This window comes from Giraffa tippelskirchi, chromosome 11 (assembly GCF_054371585.1).
Source record: "Giraffa tippelskirchi isolate mGirTip1 chromosome 11, T2T-mGirTip1v1.2.pri, whole genome shotgun sequence".
Taxonomy (NCBI): Eukaryota; Metazoa; Chordata; class Mammalia; order Artiodactyla; family Giraffidae; genus Giraffa; species Giraffa tippelskirchi.
This window is the reverse complement of record NC_137285.1, coordinates 78,725,072-78,748,820: the sequence shown is the minus strand read 5'-3', so window position 1 is coordinate 78,748,820 and position 23,749 is coordinate 78,725,072. Positions and strand designations below refer to the sequence as shown.

Below are 23,749 nucleotides of genomic sequence, written 5' to 3'. Positions count from 1 at the left end.
ACATGGCAATCCACAGCTTCCATGCTATTCCTCCCAAAATGCCAATGCATTTTCGCACCGAACAAAGAATTGCAAAGGGGGTACGGAAACAGAAAGGAGCCTACATTGTCAATACAATCCGACGAAAAAGCCCCGATACGGACATCCAAGGTTGTGTGAAAGGAAATTAGACGACCAAACTAGGATCCTCAGGAGAGTATCGGAGAAGGCAATGGCGACCCACTCCAGTACTCTTGCCTGGAAAATGTCCTGGACGGAGGAGCCTGGTAGGCTGCAGGCCATGGGGTCATGCAGAGTCAGACACGACTGAAGTGACTTAGCCGCAGCAGCAGCAGCAGCAGGACAGTATGCTATTGGGAATACAACAACACACACAGATCCAGATCGATGGAATAAAGTTGAGGGTCCAGAAACAAACCCCAGCATCCATGGTCAACTCATCTCTGACACAGACGGGGAGAATATCCAAATGGGAACAGGAAAGCCTCTTCAATCAATGTCCATGGGAAAACCAGACAGCTACATCTGAAGAACGCTATTGGTTTTGATCTCATACCACCTCAATATCGGGGAAAAACCTCACCCTAAAGACTGATGTCATGAGATAGCTAGAAAGAAGCGTAGGCCAAAGGCTCCTTAACATCAGAGTCTCCTTGCCATTTGCTGGGCGGAGGTCGAAATGGGTCTCTTCAAGTAAGGGAAAGAGGTAAACGAAGTACACCACTGGGTTTCCATCCAATGGAACCTCTTCACAACAGAGAAGCTAAGCATTCACAAATGCAAAAGATAGGAAACGGAACACGAGAGACTCCTTGCAAGTGGTGTATCTGAGAAGGGGTTCATATGGAAAGAGACGAAGAATGCACAGCACTCAGATTCCAAGAAACACCACCACCACCCTTGACCCTTCCCCCATGACCAACTCTGACCTAAAGCCTTTCTCTCCCTCTAACCTATCCCTAAAACATAACCCTCATCTAATCATATACATGTGCATCCCTAGCATCCATCCATCCATCCACACACGAGAGAGAAAGAGGAAGACACAGACGGAATTGAGAAAGGAAAAGAGAGGGACACAGCCAGAGCGAGACACGGAACCAAAGAGAGGAAAGGAGTCGATGGTCCAGACTTTTCCTCAATCTGTCTCGAAGGTAGAAGCAATGACAGCGCCCTTCCACCCCAGAAGGGGGAAAAGGACGGAAGGTTTGGAGAGGAAAAGACAAGAACGCAGGGAGCCAGTAGAAGCTCAGCCACCCGCAGAAGCCGAGCTGGGACACTTCAACAGAATCTCAATGGAAACAGAGGACCAGAAAGTTGGCTACTCTTTTCTATAAGAGAGGGAGACCTTCGAGTCTTCCTTTCGGTCCTCCAACTTGGATGCGGGGTCTCAAAACAGTCAGGAGGGGGAGTGCCTTTTCCTGGGTACCACGGCGCATCCAGGCCTCGTTCTGCCCCATTCTGTGCTGTGCCAGCCCTGGATGGAATCTTTCTTTCTGAAGTCTCAGTGCACGAGCTCCACGTGATATCGGCCCCAGGTGGAAAGGCATGGAGCTGCTCGTAGGCCGACAGGCCTAGGAAGCAGATGGGAGAATGACCCCCACTCTGCAGATGGAGAGACTGGGGAAACCCTGAGGGGCATATGGTTGTCAAGGGCCACACCACTTATGAGAAGAAGGAGCCTGGTCTGAGAGCAGCATGGTCCTCGGAGCTCAGGCCCTGGCTGAACCCAGGCCTCCCCAGGGCTGTGGGCTAGGCCGTGTGGGTGTCACTGTGCCTGCACATGGCCTAAGGGGGGTGATCGAGCAGTCGGAAACCCAGAGATTCCCTTGGGAAGTTTTGGGGAAGGGACCTCAGCACGAACCCCAGGAAATGATGTCACCTGCCGGCAACAGAACCCAACAGAACCCGCAATCCGGGTATCCAGGCCTCCAGAGCGGAGAGGAGCCCCCAGCCAGATCACTTGCTGCCAAGATGTTCTGCTGTTTGCCCCTGCCCAGAGGCCGGGGCCTCAGGAGAGCTCACAGGCAGTGTGCGTGGGCACCCTGTCGACGTTGGCTCAGGACACCCCCGAGAGGCCTCTGGCCCTTTGCCCGGAGAAACAGAAAGGTAACACGGGGAGCCCCAGGCCGGGCCAGGCCACCTCTCCCATGCCACCCGGAAACACCGGGTCCTTTGCCTGTGTGTGGGGATGCGGGTTTCTCGGGCTGTGTCCCCCTCAAGGAAGCCCAGGCGGATGTGGGGTCAGAAGCCTGTGGACAAGTTGTGTCCACACCCCAGGGGAGAGCAGGCTGGGCGGGATGGGGAGAGTGTGGGCAGCGCCGGCCCGCCAGGCTGACCTCACACCCTCAGATGGGTCTCTTTCCTCCCGGGTGGGGATCTGAGCAGACACACGTCTCTGACCCTTCTGGGAAGAGAAGTTCGAGCAGGCAGAAGCAGCGGCTCCACTGGCCAGGCCCAGCTCGGAAAACTCCCAGCATGGCTGGCTGACGGTCACTGTCGTTGCAGAGCTTCCCACGTGATGAGGCCGAGGACGGGGACACCCCATCCAGCTCCCAGAGGGAGGGGTCGGAGCACCACCCACCCGCCCGTGAGGCCCAGTGCAGGCTCCAGGTCAGCGTGCCCACGGAGGCATCAGCCCCACCGGGGGAGACGCGGAGGTGGGGAAGGCCTGCTGCCGAGACACCGCCCAGGATACAGCCGGCGGCCCAGTCTGAGGCTGCCACGGAGCTCAGCACACCCGGCTCCGACCCAGAGTCCAGAGAACCCCGGCCTCTGAGGCACCAGGAGGACCTGGAGCCCAGCACGCCAGAGCACAGAGGTGAGGACGCTGGGGCTGGTGCACGGGAGTGTGTGGGGAGGGGTGCTGAGCTACACAGGGACGAGTCCCCGAAAGCTGCTGCTGGGCCTGCAGCAAGCGCTGGCCTCACACCCCCCGCCCCCCATCTTGCACACTTCAGTCCCAAAAGACATCTGACGCTGGGTATTCTTTGGGAACCTCTTGGAAGGTTTCTGTCCCGGGGTACGCACATGCCAAGGCTGGCCTGTGGGCAAACTTTGCTTCTCCCCCAACTCTAGCACTGGCCTCCAACTGGAACCAGGCTCCACTTCCCAGACCTGTCCCTAAAGAGGTGGTGGCTCCAGGTGCAGGACCCAGGGATCCACCGAGGGCAGATGGAGAACCGAGACTTGCCCTCGCAGAGACACCAGGCCAGCTGGGTACTGGCCAGCACACCGGGCAGATCGGATCTCCGTGCCTGCAGGACCCCCAGCCCCAGGCACTGATGTCCCACCCCCTCAGCGAGAACCTCCACCTCCACGTGCACCTCTACCTGCTCGGGCTTTGGCAAGAGAACCCGAGACAGAGGAGGAGTCACCGCCTCGGCAGGGAGAGCCTGCCCTGGCTCCCGCGCAACACCCAGATGCCCACGATCACTCACCCAGCCCTGCAGGGAGAAAGAGCCCCCGCTCTGGACAGAGACCCAGAGCCCTTGCCGGAAACACCACGTCCACGGGAGCGGTCGGCTCTGCAGCCTCCATCCCTGTCTGCTCACCGTGGATGCCGGCAACTCGGTCTGCCCCCAGGGGACATGGAGTTCCTTTCCCCTGAACTGCTTTGCATTTGGTTTGTTTCCACCTTTCTGGTGATGTTTTATTTTTTGTATGGTTTCCTGTATTTTTGTTGGTTAAGTTGGGATTAGTAAACTTTTTCATCATTGTTGCAATCTGGGATCACTGTTGTGTAACTCTGGTGATACTGTGTTACCATCACCACTTTGTAGTTTCAGACCCGTTCGATCTTTATGCCCCACCCCCCAACAAAGCCTGGATTCAAGGCAAGCACGCCCTGTTCATCCCTCCCCCCGATCCTGAACACAATTTCATCTTTTCTTTCTGCATTCCTTCCTATATTCTTGGTGTCCCCAATCAATGACTCTCAGTGAAATGACTGAAGGAGTGTTTTTCGGACTCTCCACCTACTGTAAGACTCCATTGGAGAGTTCTCATTTTTATGTCATTTGAACTAGCCTTTGATAGCTGAAAGGACGGTGTACGTCCTTTCAAGATACCATGTGCCAAACGAAGCCCTTTTGGCAACTGCCATCATTATCTCCAGGCAGGCATTGCTGTTTGAAGGGTGACATCTCAGCCAGAAGGCAGAGGCTGAGCTCCTCTTGTTGCACCAGCTCCCAAAAGAAGCCAAGAAAGGGAGCTGGAACAACAAACCACCCCCATGCCCAGGAAAGCGTTCTTCATGACAGAAGGCTAGAAAATGACCCAACATCCTTGTGGCCCAGAACCACTCTAGAAAATCACTGTTCCATAAAAAAGAGAAACACATGGGAAGTTCCAAGGAGAGGCAATGCCCAGGGCCAGTGTACTTGAGAGACGGCCTGACCGCTCCGGGGAAGACACGCACCGACGGAACCCCTTGGGAAACAGCAGTGATAGTCCTCACCGTCGTAAGGGTTTCCTCTGGGGACAACCTGCCCTGGGCACCGCACGAGGGAGCAGACCGGCTTCTCTTCCTCTGCCCCCACACCATTCACTCATGAAGGCAGCTCAGGTGTTCTCATGCCCTGCCTGCCTGCCTGCCTGGCTCATCCGTGAGCTGTGACCACCTCCAGGGTAGGACTCCACCTTTTCCTCTCTGTGTACCGTGAATCTGCACACAGTGGGCTTTCAGAACCTTAGGAGACTTGAGCCATTCCCGCTCGAGCCAGAACCCTCCCCAGGAAGGAAAACAGCTGTGGAGTCATTTTGGCCCCAGCACTGGTTCCGAAAGCCTGGCGGCTCCTACAGCCTCTACAGTGTGAAGAGGGAGGTCCCTTTTGACAGAGCTTTCCGGCTCTCAGATCTAAGCTGTTGTTTCACTGTCAGCTGTGTCTTCCGTTGCAGCCAGGTGGGCCACGCTGCTCCAAAGGAGCTCACAAGCTGAGTTTCAAGGGAGGACAGGGATGGCTACAACGTGCTGCAAACTGAGTGAGGGTCCCCACAATCCTCAGCAAAGGTCTGTGGTGTGCAAGTGGGGAGTAGAGGGCCCCCAAGTTCCAAAGGAAGGGAGGTAGTCGGGAGCTAAAGCCCTTGGCTGCTGTGGTAGCAGCTGCAGATGGCAGCTCGTCCACAGTGCACTTCGAATGAGGTCATATGAGCGGGACTCTGGAAATGGCTCCGAAATCAAGAGAAAGGGGTCAGGGTATGTGGGAATCCGGCGGGGGTGGGGGGTGGATGAAGGAAGGTGTCCCTCCTCTCTCCAGTGCAATTTGGTTTGGTGAGTCTCAAAGCTACCAGATGGCACTTCCCAAGTCAGGCCCCCGCAGGAATCAGGGTGGGCTGCCTGCCTCGGCCCCTGCCACAGGGACAAGCCACACCAGTGGCCTCCCTGAGCTCCAATGGCCGGATCTGGGGGGTCCTGTCTGGGTGCACACCTCCTTGCTGTGGCCAAGTTCCCCCCTTCTCTGAGCACCAGCTTCATCCTCTCGAATGAGGACATCGATTGCTACCTTGGCACGTTACTCTCTTCATCCTCTGAAGGCTCATTAGGCTTATCCTACAATTACTAGCTGGCCCGAAGAGATATCTCCTGAATCCAGATTAACCTGGAGTCTCCCAGGCTCATCTGGCATGTCTTCCCTGAAGTCTGCCAAAACCCACACCCTTGCATTTCCAGGGACTCCCCTTAGCCAGCTGGGCAGAAAACCCAGCATGCTTCAAACAAGCTGACAGACAAGTGGGAGAGGACTCACGGGCAGACGGCTTCCCTCAGGTCTCGGGTGGAGCTCTGGGACCAGAGCAGCAACGGGCCATCCCAGGCCCTGGGCTCAGCAGCGCCCTCATTCTCAGGCCGGCGGCTCTGCCCTGAGGGGAGCAGGAACGTCACCAACTGCCGCAGGCGGACCTCAAGCCCCTCCCACTGCTGGAGCCTGACCTGCCCCGGCCCCACCCCTTCCCCTACCCCAGCAGGACGAGAGCTCGTCTTCCCCTGGCTTCCAACGGGAGGCCCGGCCCTGGGCCCCGATTGGGCACTGCCCCAGCCCGGAGCCAATCACAGTGGCCAGGGAGGTGGAACGCACCGATTGGCCAGGGCCAGGTCATGTGACCATACTCCCCAGGAAACTCAAATATTACCAAGGTTCCCTAAGAAACCAATGAACAAAATTATCCAGTAAAGGCAAACCGTACTTTTTAATGAGGCCAATGTCACAGAAAAAAAAAAAAATGCTCCATAGTAAACTGCTCAAGGAAGCTACTAAATAAACTTTCAGAAAAGTTTAGTAGGTTTTTTTTTTTTAAATAGGGTGACGGAGAGATATACCTTTCCCATCTATGTGAATTTAGGTTTAAACTAGATTTCCCTTGGCTGTTATATAAGACAAAAAAACCCACATCACCCTCTTTCACTCCCCGCCACCCCCAAAAAGTGTTTTAATCTATTGAATTTTTGTGTCCTCAGTTGTGTCTGATTCACGGCAACTCACGAACTCTACACAGCCAGGCTCTTCCGTCCATGGAATTCAGGGCAATTTTTTCTGTCCCAGTAAATGCCCACCCTGGGTGATCCAAAGGCAAGGGCTCAGAGGCTCCTGAGAGACTAACTAACTCCTTTCAGCTGAGCACAGAGCTGGCTCCTCACTGGGATGCCTGTGGCCTGGGGCTCCCAGAGGGGAGAGCAGCACTCGCCCCACCGTGTGGTCACTGCTGGAAGTGCAGGCTGCTCCTCACTCCCCCTTGACAGTGTCCCTGAGGGCAGAACAGTGTGAATCGAATCAAGGTGGAAATGCAAACTCCAATGCAACCAACCTTCCCACAAGGTCTCCAAAACCACTCAGGAACAGGGAATTGGAAACTGCAGGGGATGACATGAATGGAGATGGAGACTTGACACCTTACACCGAGTTCACTTCCAGTTATCCCTAGACAAACTTTCCATGAAAACTTGTCACAAATCTAGAAGAACAATGAGCAGAAACCGGACACGTGCTTTGAGTCTTCACACACAAAACTAAAAGGCAGTCCACAAAAAAAACCCAGAGAATACAGTGGACTTTGCAAAATCAAAGATATCTACTGTGGGAAAGACCTCATGACAAAAGCAAAAGACAGGTCATACATCGCGAGACGAATGAGTGGAAACACAAAGCTTATCAAGGATGTGTCTCCAAACAGACAAAGAACGCCAACACAACAAGCCTGTGAAAACTAGGGAAAGGTCTGAAGGGACACCAGACGGAGGAAGACACACACAGAGTATCCCGGATGATGTCCAGCACTGAGGGCCTGAAGAAACAACAGTCTAGTTGCACCCCCTCAGGCCTGTGTGACCGTGGATGAGGCCTCTGTTTCCCGGTGGCTCTGAGACATGGACAGGGAGGAAGGGGAAGAGAAGTCACTTGCATTTCTAATACTCACAGCAAAGTCTTCCAATGAGAAGGGAATTATCACCCCCACTGACAATGCCATTCACTGAAGTGATACCCACGAGTCCATCTACCCCAGAAGGGAAGGATGGACCTGTTCTCACAAAACGGCGAGAGATGGAAGGAGGAAGATCAAGCCCACACCAATCACTGGAAAGAGAAGCTGTGCTCAGGGCTTGAAAGAATTCCTATTGGGAAAATCATGTCACAGCCCCACATGGCAATCCACAGCTTCCATGCTATTCCTCCCAAAATGCCAATGCATTTTCGCACCGAACAAAGAATTGCAAAGGGGGTACGGAAACAGAAAGGAGCCTACATTGTCAATACAATCCGACGAAAAAGCCCCGATACGGACATCCAAGGTTGTGTGAAAGGAAATTAGACGACCAAACTAGGATCCTCAGGAGAGTATCGGAGAAGGCAATGGCAACCCACTCCAGTACTCTTGCCTGGAAAATGTCCTGGACGGAGGAGCCTGGTAGGCTGCAGGCCATGGGGTCATGCAGAGTCAGACACGACTGAAGTGACTTAGCCGCAGCAGCAGCAGCAGCAGGACAGTATGCTATTGGGAATACAACAACACACACAGATCCAGATCGATGGAATAAAGTTGAGGGTCCAGAAACAAACCCCAGCATCCATGGTCAACTCATCTCTGACACAGACGGGGAGAATATCCAAATGGGAACAGGAAAGCCTCTTCAATCAATGTCCATGGGAAAACCAGACAGCTACATCTGAAGAACGCTATTGGTTTTGATCTCATACCACCTCAATATCGGGGAAAAACCTCACCCTAAAGACTGATGTCATGAGATAGCTAGAAAGAAGCGTAGGCCAAAGGCTCCTTAACATCAGAGTCTCCTTGCCATTTGCTGGGCGGAGGTCGAAATGGGTCTCTTCAAGTAAGGGAAAGAGGTAAACGAAGTACACCACTGGGTTTCCATCCAATGGAACCTCTTCACAACAGAGAAGCTAAGCATTCACAAATGCAAAAGATAGGAAACGGAACACGAGAGACTCCTTGCAAGTGGTGTATCTGAGAAGGGGTTCATATGGAAAGAGACGAAGAATGCACAGCACTCAGATTCCAAGAAACACCACCACCACCCTTGACCCTTCCCCCATGACCAACTCTGACCTAAAGCCTTTCTCTCCCTCTAACCTATCCCTAAAACATAACCCTCATCTAATCATATACATGTGCATCCCTAGCATCCATCCATCCATCCACACACGAGAGAGAAAGAGGAAGACACAGACGGAATTGAGAAAGGAAAAGAGAGGGACACAGCCAGAGCGAGACACGGAACCAAAGAGAGGAAAGGAGTCGATGGTCCAGACTTTTCCTCAATCTGTCTCGAAGGTAGAAGCAATGACAGCGCCCTTCCACCCCAGAAGGGGGAAAAGGACGGAAGGTTTGGAGAGGAAAAGACAAGAACGCAGGGAGCCAGTAGAAGCTCAGCCACCCGCAGAAGCCGAGCTGGGACACTTCAACAGAATCTCAATGGAAACAGAGGACCAGAAAGTTGGCTACTCTTTTCTATAAGAGAGGGAGACCTTCGAGTCTTCCTTTCGGTCCTCCAACTTGGATGCGGGGTCTCAAAACAGTCAGGAGGGGGAGTGCCTTTTCCTGGGTACCACGGCGCATCCAGGCCTCGTTCTGCCCCATTCTGTGCTGTGCCAGCCCTGGATGGAATCTTTCTTTCTGAAGTCTCAGTGCACGAGCTCCACGTGATATCGGCCCCAGGTGGAAAGGCATGGAGCTGCTCGTAGGCCGACAGGCCTAGGAAGCAGATGGGAGAATGACCCCCACTCTGCAGATGGAGAGACTGGGGAAACCCTGAGGGGCATATGGTTGTCAAGGGCCACACCACTTATGAGAAGAAGGAGCCTGGTCTGAGAGCAGCATGGTCCTCGGAGCTCAGGCCCTGGCTGAACCCAGGCCTCCCCAGGGCTGTGGGCTGGGCCGTGTGGGTGTCACTGTGCCTGCACATGGCCTAAGGGGGGTGATCGAGCAGTCGGAAACCCAGAGATTCCCTTGGGAAGTTTTGGGGAAGGGACCTCAGCACGAACCCCAGGAAATGATGTCACCTGCCGGCAACAGAACCCAACAGAACCCGCAATCCGGGTATCCAGGCCTCCAGAGCGGAGAGGAGCCCCCAGCCAGATCACTTGCTGCCAAGATGTTCTGCTGTTTGCCCCTGCCCAGAGGCCGGGGCCTCAGGAGAGCTCACAGGCAGTGTGCGTGGGCACCCTGTCGACGTTGGCTCAGGACACCCCCGAGAGGCCTCTGGCCCTTTGCCCGGAGAAACAGAAAGGTAACACGGGGAGCCCCAGGCCGGGCCAGGCCACCTCTCCCATGCCACCCGGAAACACCGGGTCCTTTGCCTGTGTGTGGGGATGCGGGTTTCTCGGGCTGTGTCCCCCTCAAGGAAGCCCAGGCGGATGTGGGGTCAGAAGCCTGTGGACAAGTTGTGTCCACACCCCAGGGGAGAGCAGGCTGGGCGGGATGGGGAGAGTGTGGGCAGCGCCGGCCCGCCAGGCTGACCTCACACCCTCAGATGGGTCTCTTTCCTCCCGGGTGGGGATCTGAGCAGACACACGTCTCTGACCCTTCTGGGAAGAGAAGTTCGAGCAGGCAGAAGCAGCGGCTCCACTGGCCAGGCCCAGCTCGGAAAACTCCCAGCATGGCTGGCTGACGGTCACTGTCGTTGCAGAGCTTCCCACGTGATGAGGCCGAGGACGGGGACACCCCATCCAGCTCCCAGAGGGAGGGGTCGGAGCACCACCCACCCGCCCGTGAGGCCCAGTGCAGGCTCCAGGTCAGCGTGCCCACGGAGGCATCAGCCCCACCGGGGGAGACGCGGAGGTGGGGAAGGCCTGCTGCCGAGACACCGCCCAGGATACAGCCGGCGGCCCAGTCTGAGGCTGCCACGGAGCTCAGCACACCCGGCTCCGACCCAGAGTCCAGAGAACCCCGGCCTCTGAGGCACCAGGAGGACCTGGAGCCCAGCACGCCAGAGCACAGAGGTGAGGACGCTGGGGCTGGTGCACGGGAGTGTGTGGGGAGGGGTGCTGAGCTACACAGGGACGAGTCCCCGAAAGCTGCTGCTGGGCCTGCAGCAAGCGCTGGCCTCACACCCCCCGCCCCCCATCTTGCACACTTCAGTCCCAAAAGACATCTGACGCTGGGTATTCTTTGGGAACCTCTTGGAAGGTTTCTGTCCCGGGGTACGCACATGCCAAGGCTGGCCTGTGGGCAAACTTTGCTTCTCCCCCAACTCTAGCACTGGCCTCCAACTGGAACCAGGCTCCACTTCCCAGACCTGTCCCTAAAGAGGTGGTGGCTCCAGGTGCAGGACCCAGGGATCCACCGAGGGCAGATGGAGAACCGAGACTTGCCCTCGCAGAGACACCAGGCCAGCTGGGTACTGGCCAGCACACCGGGCAGATCGGATCTCCGTGCCTGCAGGACCCCCAGCCCCAGGCACTGATGTCCCACCCCCTCAGCGAGAACCTCCACCTCCACGTGCACCTCTACCTGCTCGGGCTTTGGCAAGAGAACCCGAGACAGAGGAGGAGTCACCGCCTCGGCAGGGAGAGCCTGCCCTGGCTCCCGCGCAACACCCAGATGCCCACGATCACTCACCCAGCCCTGCAGGGAGAAAGAGCCCCCGCTCTGGACAGAGACCCAGAGCCCTTGCCGGAAACACCACGTCCACGGGAGCGGTCGGCTCTGCAGCCTCCATCCCTGTCTGCTCACCGTGGATGCCGGCAACTCGGTCTGCCCCCAGGGGACATGGAGTTCCTTTCCCCTGAACTGCTTTGCATTTGGTTTGTTTCCACCTTTCTGGTGATGTTTTATTTTTTGTATGGTTTCCTGTATTTTTGTTGGTTAAGTTGGGATTAGTAAACTTTTTCATCATTGTTGCAATCTGGGATCACTGTTGTGTAACTCTGGTGATACTGTGTTACCATCACCACTTTGTAGTTTCAGACCCGTTCGATCTTTATGCCCCACCCCCCAACAAAGCCTGGATTCAAGGCAAGCACGCCCTGTTCATCCCTCCCCCCGATCCTGAACACAATTTCATCTTTTCTTTCTGCATTCCTTCCTATATTCTTGGTGTCCCCAATCAATGACTCTCAGTGAAATGACTGAAGGAGTGTTTTTCGGACTCTCCACCTACTGTAAGACTCCATTGGAGAGTTCTCATTTTTATGTCATTTGAACTAGCCTTTGATAGCTGAAAGGACGGTGTACGTCCTTTCAAGATACCATGTGCCAAACGAAGCCCTTTTGGCAACTGCCATCATTATCTCCAGGCAGGCATTGCTGTTTGAAGGGTGACATCTCAGCCAGAAGGCAGAGGCTGAGCTCCTCTTGTTGCACCAGCTCCCAAAAGAAGCCAAGAAAGGGAGCTGGAACAACAAACCACCCCCATGCCCAGGAAAGCGTTCTTCATGACAGAAGGCTAGAAAATGACCCAACATCCTTGTGGCCCAGAACCACTCTAGAAAATCACTGTTCCATAAAAAAGAGAAACACATGGGAAGTTCCAAGGAGAGGCAATGCCCAGGGCCAGTGTACTTGAGAGACGGCCTGACCGCTCCGGGGAAGACACGCACCGACGGAACCCCTTGGGAAACAGCAGTGATAGTCCTCACCGTCGTAAGGGTTTCCTCTGGGGACAACCTGCCCTGGGCACCGCACGAGGGAGCAGACCGGCTTCTCTTCCTCTGCCCCCACACCATTCACTCATGAAGGCAGCTCAGGTGTTCTCATGCCCTGCCTGCCTGCCTGCCTGGCTCATCCGTGAGCTGTGACCACCTCCAGGGTAGGACTCCACCTTTTCCTCTCTGTGTACCGTGAATCTGCACACAGTGGGCTTTCAGAACCTTAGGAGACTTGAGCCATTCCCGCTCGAGCCAGAACCCTCCCCAGGAAGGAAAACAGCTGTGGAGTCATTTTGGCCCCAGCACTGGTTCCGAAAGCCTGGCGGCTCCTACAGCCTCTACAGTGTGAAGAGGGAGGTCCCTTTTGACAGAGCTTTCCGGCTCTCAGATCTAAGCTGTTGTTTCACTGTCAGCTGTGTCTTCCGTTGCAGCCAGGTGGGCCACGCTGCTCCAAAGGAGCTCACAAGCTGAGTTTCAAGGGAGGACAGGGATGGCTACAACGTGCTGCAAACTGAGTGAGGGTCCCCACAATCCTCAGCAAAGGTCTGTGGTGTGCAAGTGGGGAGTAGAGGGCCCCCAAGTTCCAAAGGAAGGGAGGTAGTCGGGAGCTAAAGCCCTTGGCTGCTGTGGTAGCAGCTGCAGATGGCAGCTCGTCCACAGTGCACTTCGAATGAGGTCATATGAGCGGGACTCTGGAAATGGCTCCGAAATCAAGAGAAAGGGGTCAGGGTATGTGGGAATCCGGCGGGGGTGGGGGGTGGATGAAGGAAGGTGTCCCTCCTCTCTCCAGTGCAATTTGGTTTGGTGAGTCTCAAAGCTACCAGATGGCACTTCCCAAGTCAGGCCCCCGCAGGAATCAGGGTGGGCTGCCTGCCTCGGCCCCTGCCACAGGGACAAGCCACACCAGTGGCCTCCCTGAGCTCCAATGGCCGGATCTGGGGGGTCCTGTCTGGGTGCACACCTCCTTGCTGTGGCCAAGTTCCCCCCTTCTCTGAGCACCAGCTTCATCCTCTCGAATGAGGACATCGATTGCTACCTTGGCACGTTACTCTCTTCATCCTCTGAAGGCTCATTAGGCTTATCCTACAATTACTAGCTGGCCCGAAGAGATATCTCCTGAATCCAGATTAACCTGGAGTCTCCCAGGCTCATCTGGCATGTCTTCCCTGAAGTCTGCCAAAACCCACACCCTTGCATTTCCAGGGACTCCCCTTAGCCAGCTGGGCAGAAAACCCAGCATGCTTCAAACAAGCTGACAGACAAGTGGGAGAGGACTCACGGGCAGACGGCTTCCCTCAGGTCTCGGGTGGAGCTCTGGGACCAGAGCAGCAACGGGCCATCCCAGGCCCTGGGCTCAGCAGCGCCCTCATTCTCAGGCCGGCGGCTCTGCCCTGAGGGGAGCAGGAACGTCACCAACTGCCGCAGGCGGACCTCAAGCCCCTCCCACTGCTGGAGCCTGACCTGCCCCGGCCCCACCCCTTCCCCTACCCCAGCAGGACGAGAGCTCGTCTTCCCCTGGCTTCCAACGGGAGGCCCGGCCCTGGGCCCCGATTGGGCACTGCCCCAGCCCGGAGCCAATCACAGTGGCCAGGGAGGTGGAACGCACCGATTGGCCAGGGCCAGGTCATGTGACCATACTCCCCAGGAAACTCAAATATTACCAAGGTTCCCTAAGAAACCAATGAACAAAATTATCCAGTAAAGGCAAACCGTACTTTTTAATGAGGCCAATGTCACAGAAAAAAAAAAAAATGCTCCATAGTAAACTGCTCAAGGAAGCTACTAAATAAACTTTCAGAAAAGTTTAGTAGGTTTTTTTTTTTTAAATAGGGTGACGGAGAGATATACCTTTCCCATCTATGTGAATTTAGGTTTAAACTAGATTTCCCTTGGCTGTTATATAAGACAAAAAAACCCACATCACCCTCTTTCACTCCCCGCCACCCCCAAAAAGTGTTTTAATCTATTGAATTTTTGTGTCCTCAGTTGTGTCTGATTCACGGCAACTCACGAACTCTACACAGCCAGGCTCTTCCGTCCATGGAATTCAGGGCAATTTTTTCTGTCCCAGTAAATGCCCACCCTGGGTGATCCAAAGGCAAGGGCTCAGAGGCTCCTGAGAGACTAACTAACTCCTTTCAGCTGAGCACAGAGCTGGCTCCTCACTGGGATGCCTGTGGCCTGGGGCTCCCAGAGGGGAGAGCAGCACTCGCCCCACCGTGTGGTCACTGCTGGAAGTGCAGGCTGCTCCTCACTCCCCCTTGACAGTGTCCCTGAGGGCAGAACAGTGTGAATCGAATCAAGGTGGAAATGCAAACTCCAATGCAACCAACCTTCCCACAAGGTCTCCAAAACCACTCAGGAACAGGGAATTGGAAACTGCAGGGGATGACATGAATGGAGATGGAGACTTGACACCTTACACCGAGTTCACTTCCAGTTATCCCTAGACAAACTTTCCATGAAAACTTGTCACAAATCTAGAAGAACAATGAGCAGAAACCGGACACGTGCTTTGAGTCTTCACACACAAAACTAAAAGGCAGTCCACAAAAAAAACCCAGAGAATACAGTGGACTTTGCAAAATCAAAGATATCTACTGTGGGAAAGACCTCATGACAAAAGCAAAAGACAGGTCATACATCGCGAGACGAATGAGTGGAAACACAAAGCTTATCAAGGATGTGTCTCCAAACAGACAAAGAACGCCAACACAACAAGCCTGTGAAAACTAGGGAAAGGTCTGAAGGGACACCAGACGGAGGAAGACACACACAGAGTATCCCGGATGATGTCCAGCACTGAGGGCCTGAAGAAACAACAGTCTAGTTGCACCCCCTCAGGCCTGTGTGACCGTGGATGAGGCCTCTGTTTCCCGGTGGCTCTGAGACATGGACAGGGAGGAAGGGGAAGAGAAGTCACTTGCATTTCTAATACTCACAGCAAAGTCTTCCAATGAGAAGGGAATTATCACCCCCACTGACAATGCCATTCACTGAAGTGATACCCACGAGTCCATCTACCCCAGAAGGGAAGGATGGACCTGTTCTCACAAAACGGCGAGAGATGGAAGGAGGAAGATCAAGCCCACACCAATCACTGGAAAGAGAAGCTGTGCTCAGGGCTTGAAAGAATTCCTATTGGGAAAATCATGTCACAGCCCCACATGGCAATCCACAGCTTCCATGCTATTCCTCCCAAAATGCCAATGCATTTTCGCACCGAACAAAGAATTGCAAAGGGGGTACGGAAACAGAAAGGAGCCTACATTGTCAATACAATCCGACGAAAAAGCCCCGATACGGACATCCAAGGTTGTGTGAAAGGAAATTAGACGACCAAACTAGGATCCTCAGGAGAGTATCGGAGAAGGCAATGGCAACCCACTCCAGTACTCTTGCCTGGAAAATGTCCTGGACGGAGGAGCCTGGTAGGCTGCAGGCCATGGGGTCATGCAGAGTCAGACACGACTGAAGTGACTTAGCCGCAGCAGCAGCAGCAGCAGGACAGTATGCTATTGGGAATACAACAACACACACAGATCCAGATCGATGGAATAAAGTTGAGGGTCCAGAAACAAACCCCAGCATCCATGGTCAACTCATCTCTGACACAGACGGGGAGAATATCCAAATGGGAACAGGAAAGCCTCTTCAATCAATGTCCATGGGAAAACCAGACAGCTACATCTGAAGAACGCTATTGGTTTTGATCTCATACCACCTCAATATCGGGGAAAAACCTCACCCTAAAGACTGATGTCATGAGATAGCTAGAAAGAAGCGTAGGCCAAAGGCTCCTTAACATCAGAGTCTCCTTGCCATTTGCTGGGCGGAGGTCGAAATGGGTCTCTTCAAGTAAGGGAAAGAGGTAAACGAAGTACACCACTGGGTTTCCATCCAATGGAACCTCTTCACAACAGAGAAGCTAAGCATTCACAAATGCAAAAGATAGGAAACGGAACACGAGAGACTCCTTGCAAGTGGTGTATCTGAGAAGGGGTTCATATGGAAAGAGACGAAGAATGCACAGCACTCAGATTCCAAGAAACACCACCACCACCCTTGACCCTTCCCCCATGACCAACTCTGACCTAAAGCCTTTCTCTCCCTCTAACCTATCCCTAAAATATAACCCTCATCTAATCATATACATGTGCATCCCTAGCATCCATCCATCCATCCACACACGAGAGAGAAAGAGGAAGACACAGACGGAATTGAGAAAGGAAAAGAGAGGGACACAGCCAGAGCGAGACACGGAACCAAAGAGAGGAAAGGAGTCGATGGTCCAGACTTTTCCTCAATCTGTCTCGAAGGTAGAAGCAATGACAGCGCCCTTCCACCCCAGAAGGGGGAAAAGGACGGAAGGTTTGGAGAGGAAAAGACAAGAACGCAGGGAGCCAGTAGAAGCTCAGCCACCCGCAGAAGCCGAGCTGGGACACTTCAACAGAATCTCAATGGAAACAGAGGACCAGAAAGTTGGCTACTCTTTTCTATAAGAGAGGGAGACCTTCGAGTCTTCCTTTCGGTCCTCCAACTTGGATGCGGGGTCTCAAAACAGTCAGGAGGGGGAGTGCCTTTTCCTGGGTACCACGGCGCATCCAGGCCTCGTTCTGCCCCATTCTGTGCTGTGCCAGCCCTGGATGGAATCTTTCTTTCTGAAGTCTCAGTGCACGAGCTCCACGTGATAGCGGCCCCAGGTGGAAAGGCATGGAGCTGCTCGTAGGCCGACAGGCCTAGGAAGCAGATGGGAGAATGACCCCCACTCTGCAGATGGAGAGACTGGGGAAACCCTGAGGGGCATATGGTTGTCAAGGGCCACACCACTTATGAGAAGAAGGAGCCTGGTCTGAGAGCAGCATGGTCCTCGGAGCTCAGGCCCTGGCTGAACCCAGGCCTCCCCAGGGCTGTGGGCTGGGCCGTGTGGGTGTCACTGTGCCTGCACATGGCCTAAGGGGGGTGATCGAGCAGTCAGAAACACAGAGATTCCCTTGGGAAGTTTTGGGGAAGGGACCTCAGCACGAACCCCAGGAGATGATGTCACCTGCCGGCAACAGAACCCAACAGAACCCGCAATCCGGGTATCCAGGCCTCCAGAGCGGAGAGGAGCCCCCAGCCAGATCACTTGCTGCCAAGATGTTCTGCTGTTTGCCCCTGCCCAGAGGCCGGGGCCTCAGGAGAGCTCACAGGCAGTGTGCGTGGGCACCCTGTCGACGTTGGCTCAGGACACCCCCGAGAGGCCTCTGGCCCTTTGCCCGGAGAAACAGAAAGGTAACACGGGGAGCCCCAGGCCGGGCCAGGCCACCTCTCCCATGCCACCCGGAAACACCGGTTCCTTTGCCTGTGTGTGGGGATGCGGGTTTCTCGGGCTGTGTCCCCCTCAAGGAAGCCCAGGCGGATGTGGGGTCAGAAGCCTGTGGACAAGTTGTGTCCACACCCCAGGGGAGAGCAGGCTGGGCGGGATGGGGAGAGTGTGGGCAGCGCCGGCCCGCCAGGCTGACCTCACACCCTCAGATGGGTCTCTTTCCTCCCGGGTGGGGATCTGAGCAGACACACGTCTCTGACCCTTCTGGGAAGAGAAGTTCGAGCAGGCAGAAGCAGCGGCTCCACTGGCCAGGCCCAGCTCGGAAAACTCCCAGCATGGCTGGCTGACGGTCACTGTTGTTGCAGAGCTTCCCACGTGACGAGGCCGAGGACGGGGACACCCCATCCAGCTCCCAGAGGGAGGGGTCGGAGCACCACCCGCTCGCCCGTGAGGCCCAGTGCAGGCTCCAGGTCAGCGTGCCCACGGAGGCATCAGCCCCACCGGGGGAGACGCGGAGGTGGGGAAGGCCTGCTGCCGAGACACCGCCCAGGATACAGCCGGCGGCCCAGTCTGAGGCTGCCACGGAGCTCAGCACACCCGGCTCCGACCCAGAGTCCAGAGAACCCCGGCCTCTGAGGCACCAGGAGGACCTGGAGCCCAGCACGCCAGAGCACAGAGGTGAGGACGCTGGGGCTGGTGCACGGGAGTGTGTGGGGAGGGGTGCTGAGCTACAAAGGGACGAGTCCCCGAAAGCTGCTGCTGGGCCTGCAGCAAGCGCTGGCCTCACACCCCCCGCCCCCCATCTTGCACACTTCAGTCCCAAAAGACATCTGACGCTGGGTATTCTTTGGGAACCTCTTGGAAGGTTTCTGTCCCGGGGTACGCACATGCCAAGGCTGGCCTGTGGGCAAACTTTGCTTCTCCCCCAACTCTAGCACTGGCCTCCAACTGGAACCAGGCTCCACTTCCCAGACCTGTCCCTAAAGAGGTGGTGGCTCCAGGTGCAGGACCCAGGGATCCACCGAGGGCAGATGGAGAACCGAGACTTGCCCTCGCAGAGACACCAGGCCAGCTGGGTACTGGCCAGCACACCGGGCAGATCGGATCTCCGTGCCTGCAGGACCCCCAGCCCCAGGCACTGATGTCCCACCCCCTCAGCGAGAACCTCCACCTCCACGTGCACCTCTACCTGCTCGGGCTTTGGCAAGAGAACCCGAGGCAGAGGAGGAGTCACCGCCTCGGCAGGGAGAGCCTGCCCTGGCTCCCGCGCAACACCCAGATGCCCACGATCACTCACCCAGCCCTGCAGGCAGAAAGAGCCCCCGCTCTGGACAGAGACCCAGAGCCCTTGCCGGAAACACCACGTCCAGGGGAGCGGTCGGCTCTGCAGCCTCCATCCCTGTCTGCTCACCGTGGATGCCGGCAACTCGGTCTGCCCCCAGGGGACATGGAGTTCCTTTCCCCTGAACTGCTTTGCATTTGGTTTCTTTCCACCTTTCTGGTGATGTTTTATTTTTTGTATGTTTTCCTGTATTTTTGTTGGTTAAGTTGGGATTAGTAAACTTTTTCATCATTGTTGCAATCTGGGATCACTGTTGTGTAACTCTGGTGATACTGTGTTACCATCACCACTTTGTAGTTTCAGACCCGTTCGATCTTTATGCCCCACCCCCCAACAAAGCCTGGATTCAAGGCAAGCAAGCACGCCCTGTTCATCCCTCGCCCCGATCCTGAACACAATTTCATCTTTTCTTTCTGCATTCCTTCCTATATTCTTGGTGTCCCCAATCAATGACTCTCAGTGAAATGACTGAAGGAGTGTTTTTCGGACTCTCCACCTACTGTAAGACTCCATTGGAGAGTTCTCATTTTTATGTCATTTGAACTAGCCTTTGATAGCTGAAAGGACGGTGTACGTCCTTTCAAGATACCATGTGCCAAACGAAGCCCTTTTGGCAACTGCCATCATTATCTCCAGGCAGGCATTGCTGTTTGAAGGGTGACATCTCAGCCAGAAGGCAGAGGCTGAGCTCCTCTTGTTGCACCAGCTCCCAAAAGAAGCCAAGAAAGGGAGCTGGAACAACAAACCACCCCCATGCCCAGGAAAGCGTTCTTCATGACAGAAGGCTAGAAAATGACCCAACATCCTTGTGGCCCAGAACCACCCTAGAAAATCACTGTTCCATAAAAAAGAGAAACACATGGGAAGTTCCAAGGAGAGGCAATGCCCATGGCCAGTGTACTTGAGAGACGGCCTGACCGCTCCGGGGAAGACACGCACCGACGGAACCCCTTGGGAAACAGCAGTGATAGTCCTCACCGTCGTAAGGGTTTCCTCTGGGGACAACCTGCCCTGGGCACCACACGAGGGAGCAGACCGGCTTCTCTTCCTCTGCCCCCACACCATTCACTCATGAAGGCAGCTCAGGTGTTCTCATGCCCTGCCTGCCTGCCTGCCTGGCTCATCCGTGAGCTGTGACCACCTCCAGGGTAGGACTCCACCTTTTCCTCTCTGTGTACCGTGAATCTGCACACAGTGGGCTTTCAGAACCTTAGGAGACTTGAGCCATTCCCGCTCGAGCCAGAACCCTCCCCAGGAAGGAAAACAGCTGTGGAGTCATTTTGGCCCCAGCACTGGTTCCGAAAGCCTGGCGGCTCCTACAGCCTCTACGGTGTGAAGAGGGAGGTCCCTTTTGACAGAGCTTTCCGGCTCTCAGATCTAAGCTGTTGTTTCACTGTCAGCTGTGTCTTCCGTTGCAGCCAGGTGGGCCACGCTGCTCCAAAGGAGCTCACAAGCTGAGTTTCAAGGGAGGACAGGGATGGCTACAACGTGCTGCAAACTGAGTGAGGGTCCCCACAATCCTCAGCAAAGGTCTGTGGTGTGCAAGTGGGGAGTAGAGGGCCCCCAAGTTCCAAAGGAAGGGAGGTAGTCGGGAGCTAAAGCCCTTGGCTGCTGTGGTAGCAGCTGCAGATGGCAGCTCGTCCACAGTGCACTTCGAATGAGGTCATATGAGCGGGACTCTGGAAATGGCTCCGAAATCGAGAGAAAGGGGTCAGGGTATGTGGGAATCCGGCGGGGGTGGGGGGTGGATGAAGGAAGGTGTCCCTCCTCTCTCCAGTGCAATTTGGTTTGGTGAGTCTCAAAGCTACCAGATGGCACTTCCCAAGTCAGGCCCCCGCAGGAATCAGGGTGGGCTGCCTGCCTCGGCCCCTGCCACAGGGACAAGCCACACCAGTGGCCTCCCTGAGCTCCAATGGCCGGATCTGGGGGGTCCTGTCTGGGTGCACACCTCCTTGCTGTGGCCAAGTTCCCCCCTTCTCTGAGCACCAGCTTCATCCTCTCGAATGAGGACATCGATTGCTACCTTGGCACGTTACTCTCTTCATCCTCTGAAGGCTCATTAGGCTTATCCTACAATTACTAGCTGGCCCGAAGAGATATCTCCTGAATCCAGATTAACCTGGAGTCTCCCAGCCTCATCTGGCATGTCTTCCCTGAAGTCTGCCAAAACCCACACCCTTGCATTTCCAGGGACTCCCCTTAGCCAGCTGGGCAGAAAACCCAGCATGCTTCAAACAAGCTGACAGACAAGTGGGAGAGGACTCACGGGCAGACGGCTTCCCTCAGGTCTCGGGTGGAGCTCTGGGACCACAGCAGCAACGGGCCATCCCAGGCCCTGGGCTCAGCAGCGCCCTCATTCTCAGGCCGGCGGCTCTGCCCTGAGGGGAGCAGGAACGTCACTAACTGCCGCAGGCGGACCTCAAGCCCCTCCCACTGCTGGAGCCTGACCTGCCCCCGCCCCACCCCTTCCCCTACCCCAGCAGGACGAGAGCTCATCTTCCCCTGGCTTCCAACGGGAGGCCCGGCCCTGGGCCCCGATTGGGCACTGCCCCAGCCCGGAGCCAATCACAGTGGCCAGGGAGGTGGAACGCACCGATTGGCCAGGGCCAGGTCATGTGACCATACTCCCCAGGAAACTCAAATATTACCAAGGTTCCCTAAGAAACCAATGAACGAAATTATCCAGTAAAGGCAAACCGTACTTTTTAATGAGGCCAATGTCACAGAAAAAAAAAAAATGCTCCATAGTAAACTGCTCAAGGAAGCTACTAAATAAACTTTCAGAAAAGTTTAGTAGGTTTTTTTTTTTTAAATAGGGTGACGGAGAGATATACCTTTCCCATCTATGTGAATTTAGGTTTAAACTAGATTTCCCTTGGCTGTTATATAAGACAAAAAAACCCACATCACCCTCTTTCACTCCCCCCCACCCCCAAAAAGTGTTTTAATCTATTGAATTTTTGTGTCCTCAGTTGTGTCTGATTCACGGCAACTCACGAACTCTACACAGCCAGGCTCTTCCGTCCATGGAATTCAGGGCAATTTTTTCTGTCCCAGTAAATGCCCACCCTGGGTGATCCAAAGGCAAGGGCTCAGAGGCTCCTGAGAGACTAACTAACTCCTTTCAGCTGAGCACAGAGCTGGCTCCTCACTGGGATGCCTGTGGCCTGGGGCTCCCAGAGGGGAGAGCAGCACTCGCCCCACCGTGTGGTCACTGCTGGAAGTGCAGGCTGCTCCTCACTCCCCCTTGACAGTGTCCCTGAGGGCAGAACAGTGTGAATCGAATCAAGGTGGAAATGCAAACTCCAATGCAACCAACCTTCCCACAAGGTCTCCAAAACCACTCAGGAACAGGGAATTGGAAACTGCAGGGGATGACATGAATGGAGATGGAGACTTGACACCTTACACCGAGTTCACTTCCAGTTATCCCTAGACAAACTTTCCATGAAAACTTGTCACAAATCTAGAAGAACAATGAGCAGAAACCGGACACGTGCTTTGAGTCTTCACACACAAAACTAAAAGGCAGCCCACAAAACAAAACCCAGAGAATACAGTGGACTTTGCAAAATCAAAGATATCTACTGTGGGAAAGACCTCATGACAAAAGAAAAAGACAGGTCATACATCGCGAGACGAATGAGTGGAAACACAAAGCTTATCAAGGATGTGTCTCCAAACAGACAAAGAACGCCAACACAACAAGCCTGTGAAAACTAGGGAAAGGTCTGAAGGGACACCAGACGGAGGAAGACACACACAGAGTATCCCGGATGATGTCCAGCACTGAGGGCCTGAAGAAACAACAGTCTAGTTGCACCCCCTCAGGCCTGTGTGACCGTGGATGAGGCCTCTGTTTCCCGGTGGCTCTGAGACATGGACAGGGAGGAAGGGGAAGAGAAGTCACTTGCATTTCTAATACTCACAGCAAAGTCTTCCAATGAGAAGGGAATTATCACCCCCACTGACAATGCCATTCACTGAAGTGATACCCACGAGTCCATCTACCCCAGAAGGGAAGGATGGACCTGTTCTCACAAAACGGCGAGAGATGGAAGGAGGAAGATCAAGCCCACACCAATCACTGGAAAGAGAAGCTGTGCTCAGGGCTTGAAAGAATTCCTATTGGGAAAATCATGTCACAGCCCCACATGGCAATCCACAGCTTCCATGCTATTCCTCCCAAAATGCCAATGCATTTTCGCACCGAACAAAGAATTGCAAAGGGGGTACGGAAACAGAAAGGAGCCTACATTGTCAATACAATCCGACGAAAAAGCCCCGATACGGACATCCAAGGTTGTGTGAAAGGAAATTAGACGACCAAACTAGGATCCTCAGGAGAGTATCGGAGAAGGCAATGGCAACCCACTCCAGTACTCTTGCCTGGAAAATGTCCTGGACGGAGGAGCCTGGTAGGCTGCAGGCCATGGGGTCATGCAGAGTCAGACACGACTGAAGTGACTTAGCCGCAGCAGCAGCAGCAGCAGGACAGTATGCTATTGGGAATACAACAACACACACAGATCCAGATCGATGGAATAAAGTTGAGGGTCCAGAAACAAACCCCAGCATCCATGGTCAACTCATCTCTGACACAGACGGGGAGAATATCCAAATGGGAACAGGAAAGCCTCTTCAATCAATGTCCATGGGAAAACCAGACAGCTACATCTGAAGAACGCTATTGGTTTTGATCTCATACCACCTCAATATCGGGGAAAAACCTCACCCTAAAGACTGATGTCATGAGATAGCTAGAAAGAAGCGTAGGCCAAAGGCTCCTTAACATCAGAGTCTCCTTGCCATTTGCTGGGCGGAGGTCGAAATGGGTCTCTTCAAGTAAGGGAAAGAGGTAAACGAAGTACACCACTGGGTTTCCATCCAATGGAACCTCTTCACAACAGAGAAGCTAAGCATTCACAAATGCAAAAGATAGGAAACGGAACACGAGAGACTCCTTGCAAGTGGTGTATCTGAGAAGGGGTTCATATG

The 23,749-nt window shown here is 54.6% G+C and overlaps 3 protein-coding genes and 1 long non-coding RNA gene across 4 annotated transcripts in view; 3 read left to right on the top strand and 1 right to left on the bottom strand.

Annotated features, from left to right (window-relative positions):
* LOC145527777 (uncharacterized) overlaps positions 1-23,749 on the bottom strand; it is a 170,297-nt gene that overhangs the window by 126,127 nt on the left and 20,421 nt on the right. Inside the window, exons 4-6 of the long non-coding RNA XR_014069858.1 lie at positions 21,018-21,129; positions 13,381-13,492; positions 5,748-5,859 (exon numbers count right to left, since the gene is read on the bottom strand). This is a non-coding gene — a long non-coding RNA (uncharacterized LOC145527777). The remainder of the gene's footprint in view (positions 1-5,747; positions 5,860-13,380; positions 13,493-21,017; positions 21,130-23,749) is intronic.
* On the top strand, positions 1,932-6,571 carry LOC145527730 (uncharacterized). Its single transcript, XM_081545796.1, has 3 exons — positions 1,932-2,109; positions 2,509-2,821; positions 3,079-6,571. Exons 1-3 carry the CDS (start codon positions 1,975-1,977, stop codon positions 3,699-3,701), a joined length of 1,071 nt encoding a protein of 356 aa, XP_081401922.1. The 5' UTR covers positions 1,932-1,974; the 3' UTR covers positions 3,702-6,571.
* On the top strand, positions 9,565-14,204 carry LOC145527727 (uncharacterized). The gene is made up of 3 exons (XM_081545792.1): positions 9,565-9,742; positions 10,142-10,454; positions 10,712-14,204. Exons 1-3 carry the CDS (start codon positions 9,608-9,610, stop codon positions 11,332-11,334), a joined length of 1,071 nt encoding a protein of 356 aa, XP_081401918.1. The 5' UTR covers positions 9,565-9,607; the 3' UTR covers positions 11,335-14,204.
* Positions 16,965-18,986, top strand: LOC145527703 (uncharacterized). The gene is made up of 3 exons (XM_081545762.1): positions 16,965-17,375; positions 17,775-18,087; positions 18,345-18,986. The coding sequence occupies exons 1-3, from the start codon at positions 16,965-16,967 to the stop codon at positions 18,965-18,967; spliced, it is 1,347 nt and encodes a 448-aa protein (XP_081401888.1). The 3' UTR covers positions 18,968-18,986.

Excerpts from the sequence above, each read along its gene's own strand:
- LOC145527730 (XM_081545796.1), top strand. The coding sequence starts at position 1,975 with ATGTTCTGCTGTTTGCCCCTGCCCAGAGGCCGGGGCCTCAGGAGAGCT. Across the intron at positions 2,110-2,508 it reads TTGCCCGGAGAAACAGAAAG|AGCTTCCCACGTGATGAGGC; the intron begins GTAACACGGGGA and ends CTGTCGTTGCAG. Across the intron at positions 2,822-3,078 it reads CAGCACGCCAGAGCACAGAG|CACTGGCCTCCAACTGGAAC; the intron begins GTGAGGACGCTG and ends CCCCAACTCTAG.
- LOC145527727 (XM_081545792.1), top strand. The coding sequence starts at position 9,608 with ATGTTCTGCTGTTTGCCCCTGCCCAGAGGCCGGGGCCTCAGGAGAGCT. Across the intron at positions 9,743-10,141 it reads TTGCCCGGAGAAACAGAAAG|AGCTTCCCACGTGATGAGGC; the intron begins GTAACACGGGGA and ends CTGTCGTTGCAG. Across the intron at positions 10,455-10,711 it reads CAGCACGCCAGAGCACAGAG|CACTGGCCTCCAACTGGAAC; the intron begins GTGAGGACGCTG and ends CCCCAACTCTAG.
- LOC145527703 (XM_081545762.1), top strand. The coding sequence starts at position 16,965 with ATGGTCCTCGGAGCTCAGGCCCTGGCTGAACCCAGGCCTCCCCAGGGC. Across the intron at positions 17,376-17,774 it reads TTGCCCGGAGAAACAGAAAG|AGCTTCCCACGTGACGAGGC; the intron begins GTAACACGGGGA and ends CTGTTGTTGCAG. Across the intron at positions 18,088-18,344 it reads CAGCACGCCAGAGCACAGAG|CACTGGCCTCCAACTGGAAC; the intron begins GTGAGGACGCTG and ends CCCCAACTCTAG.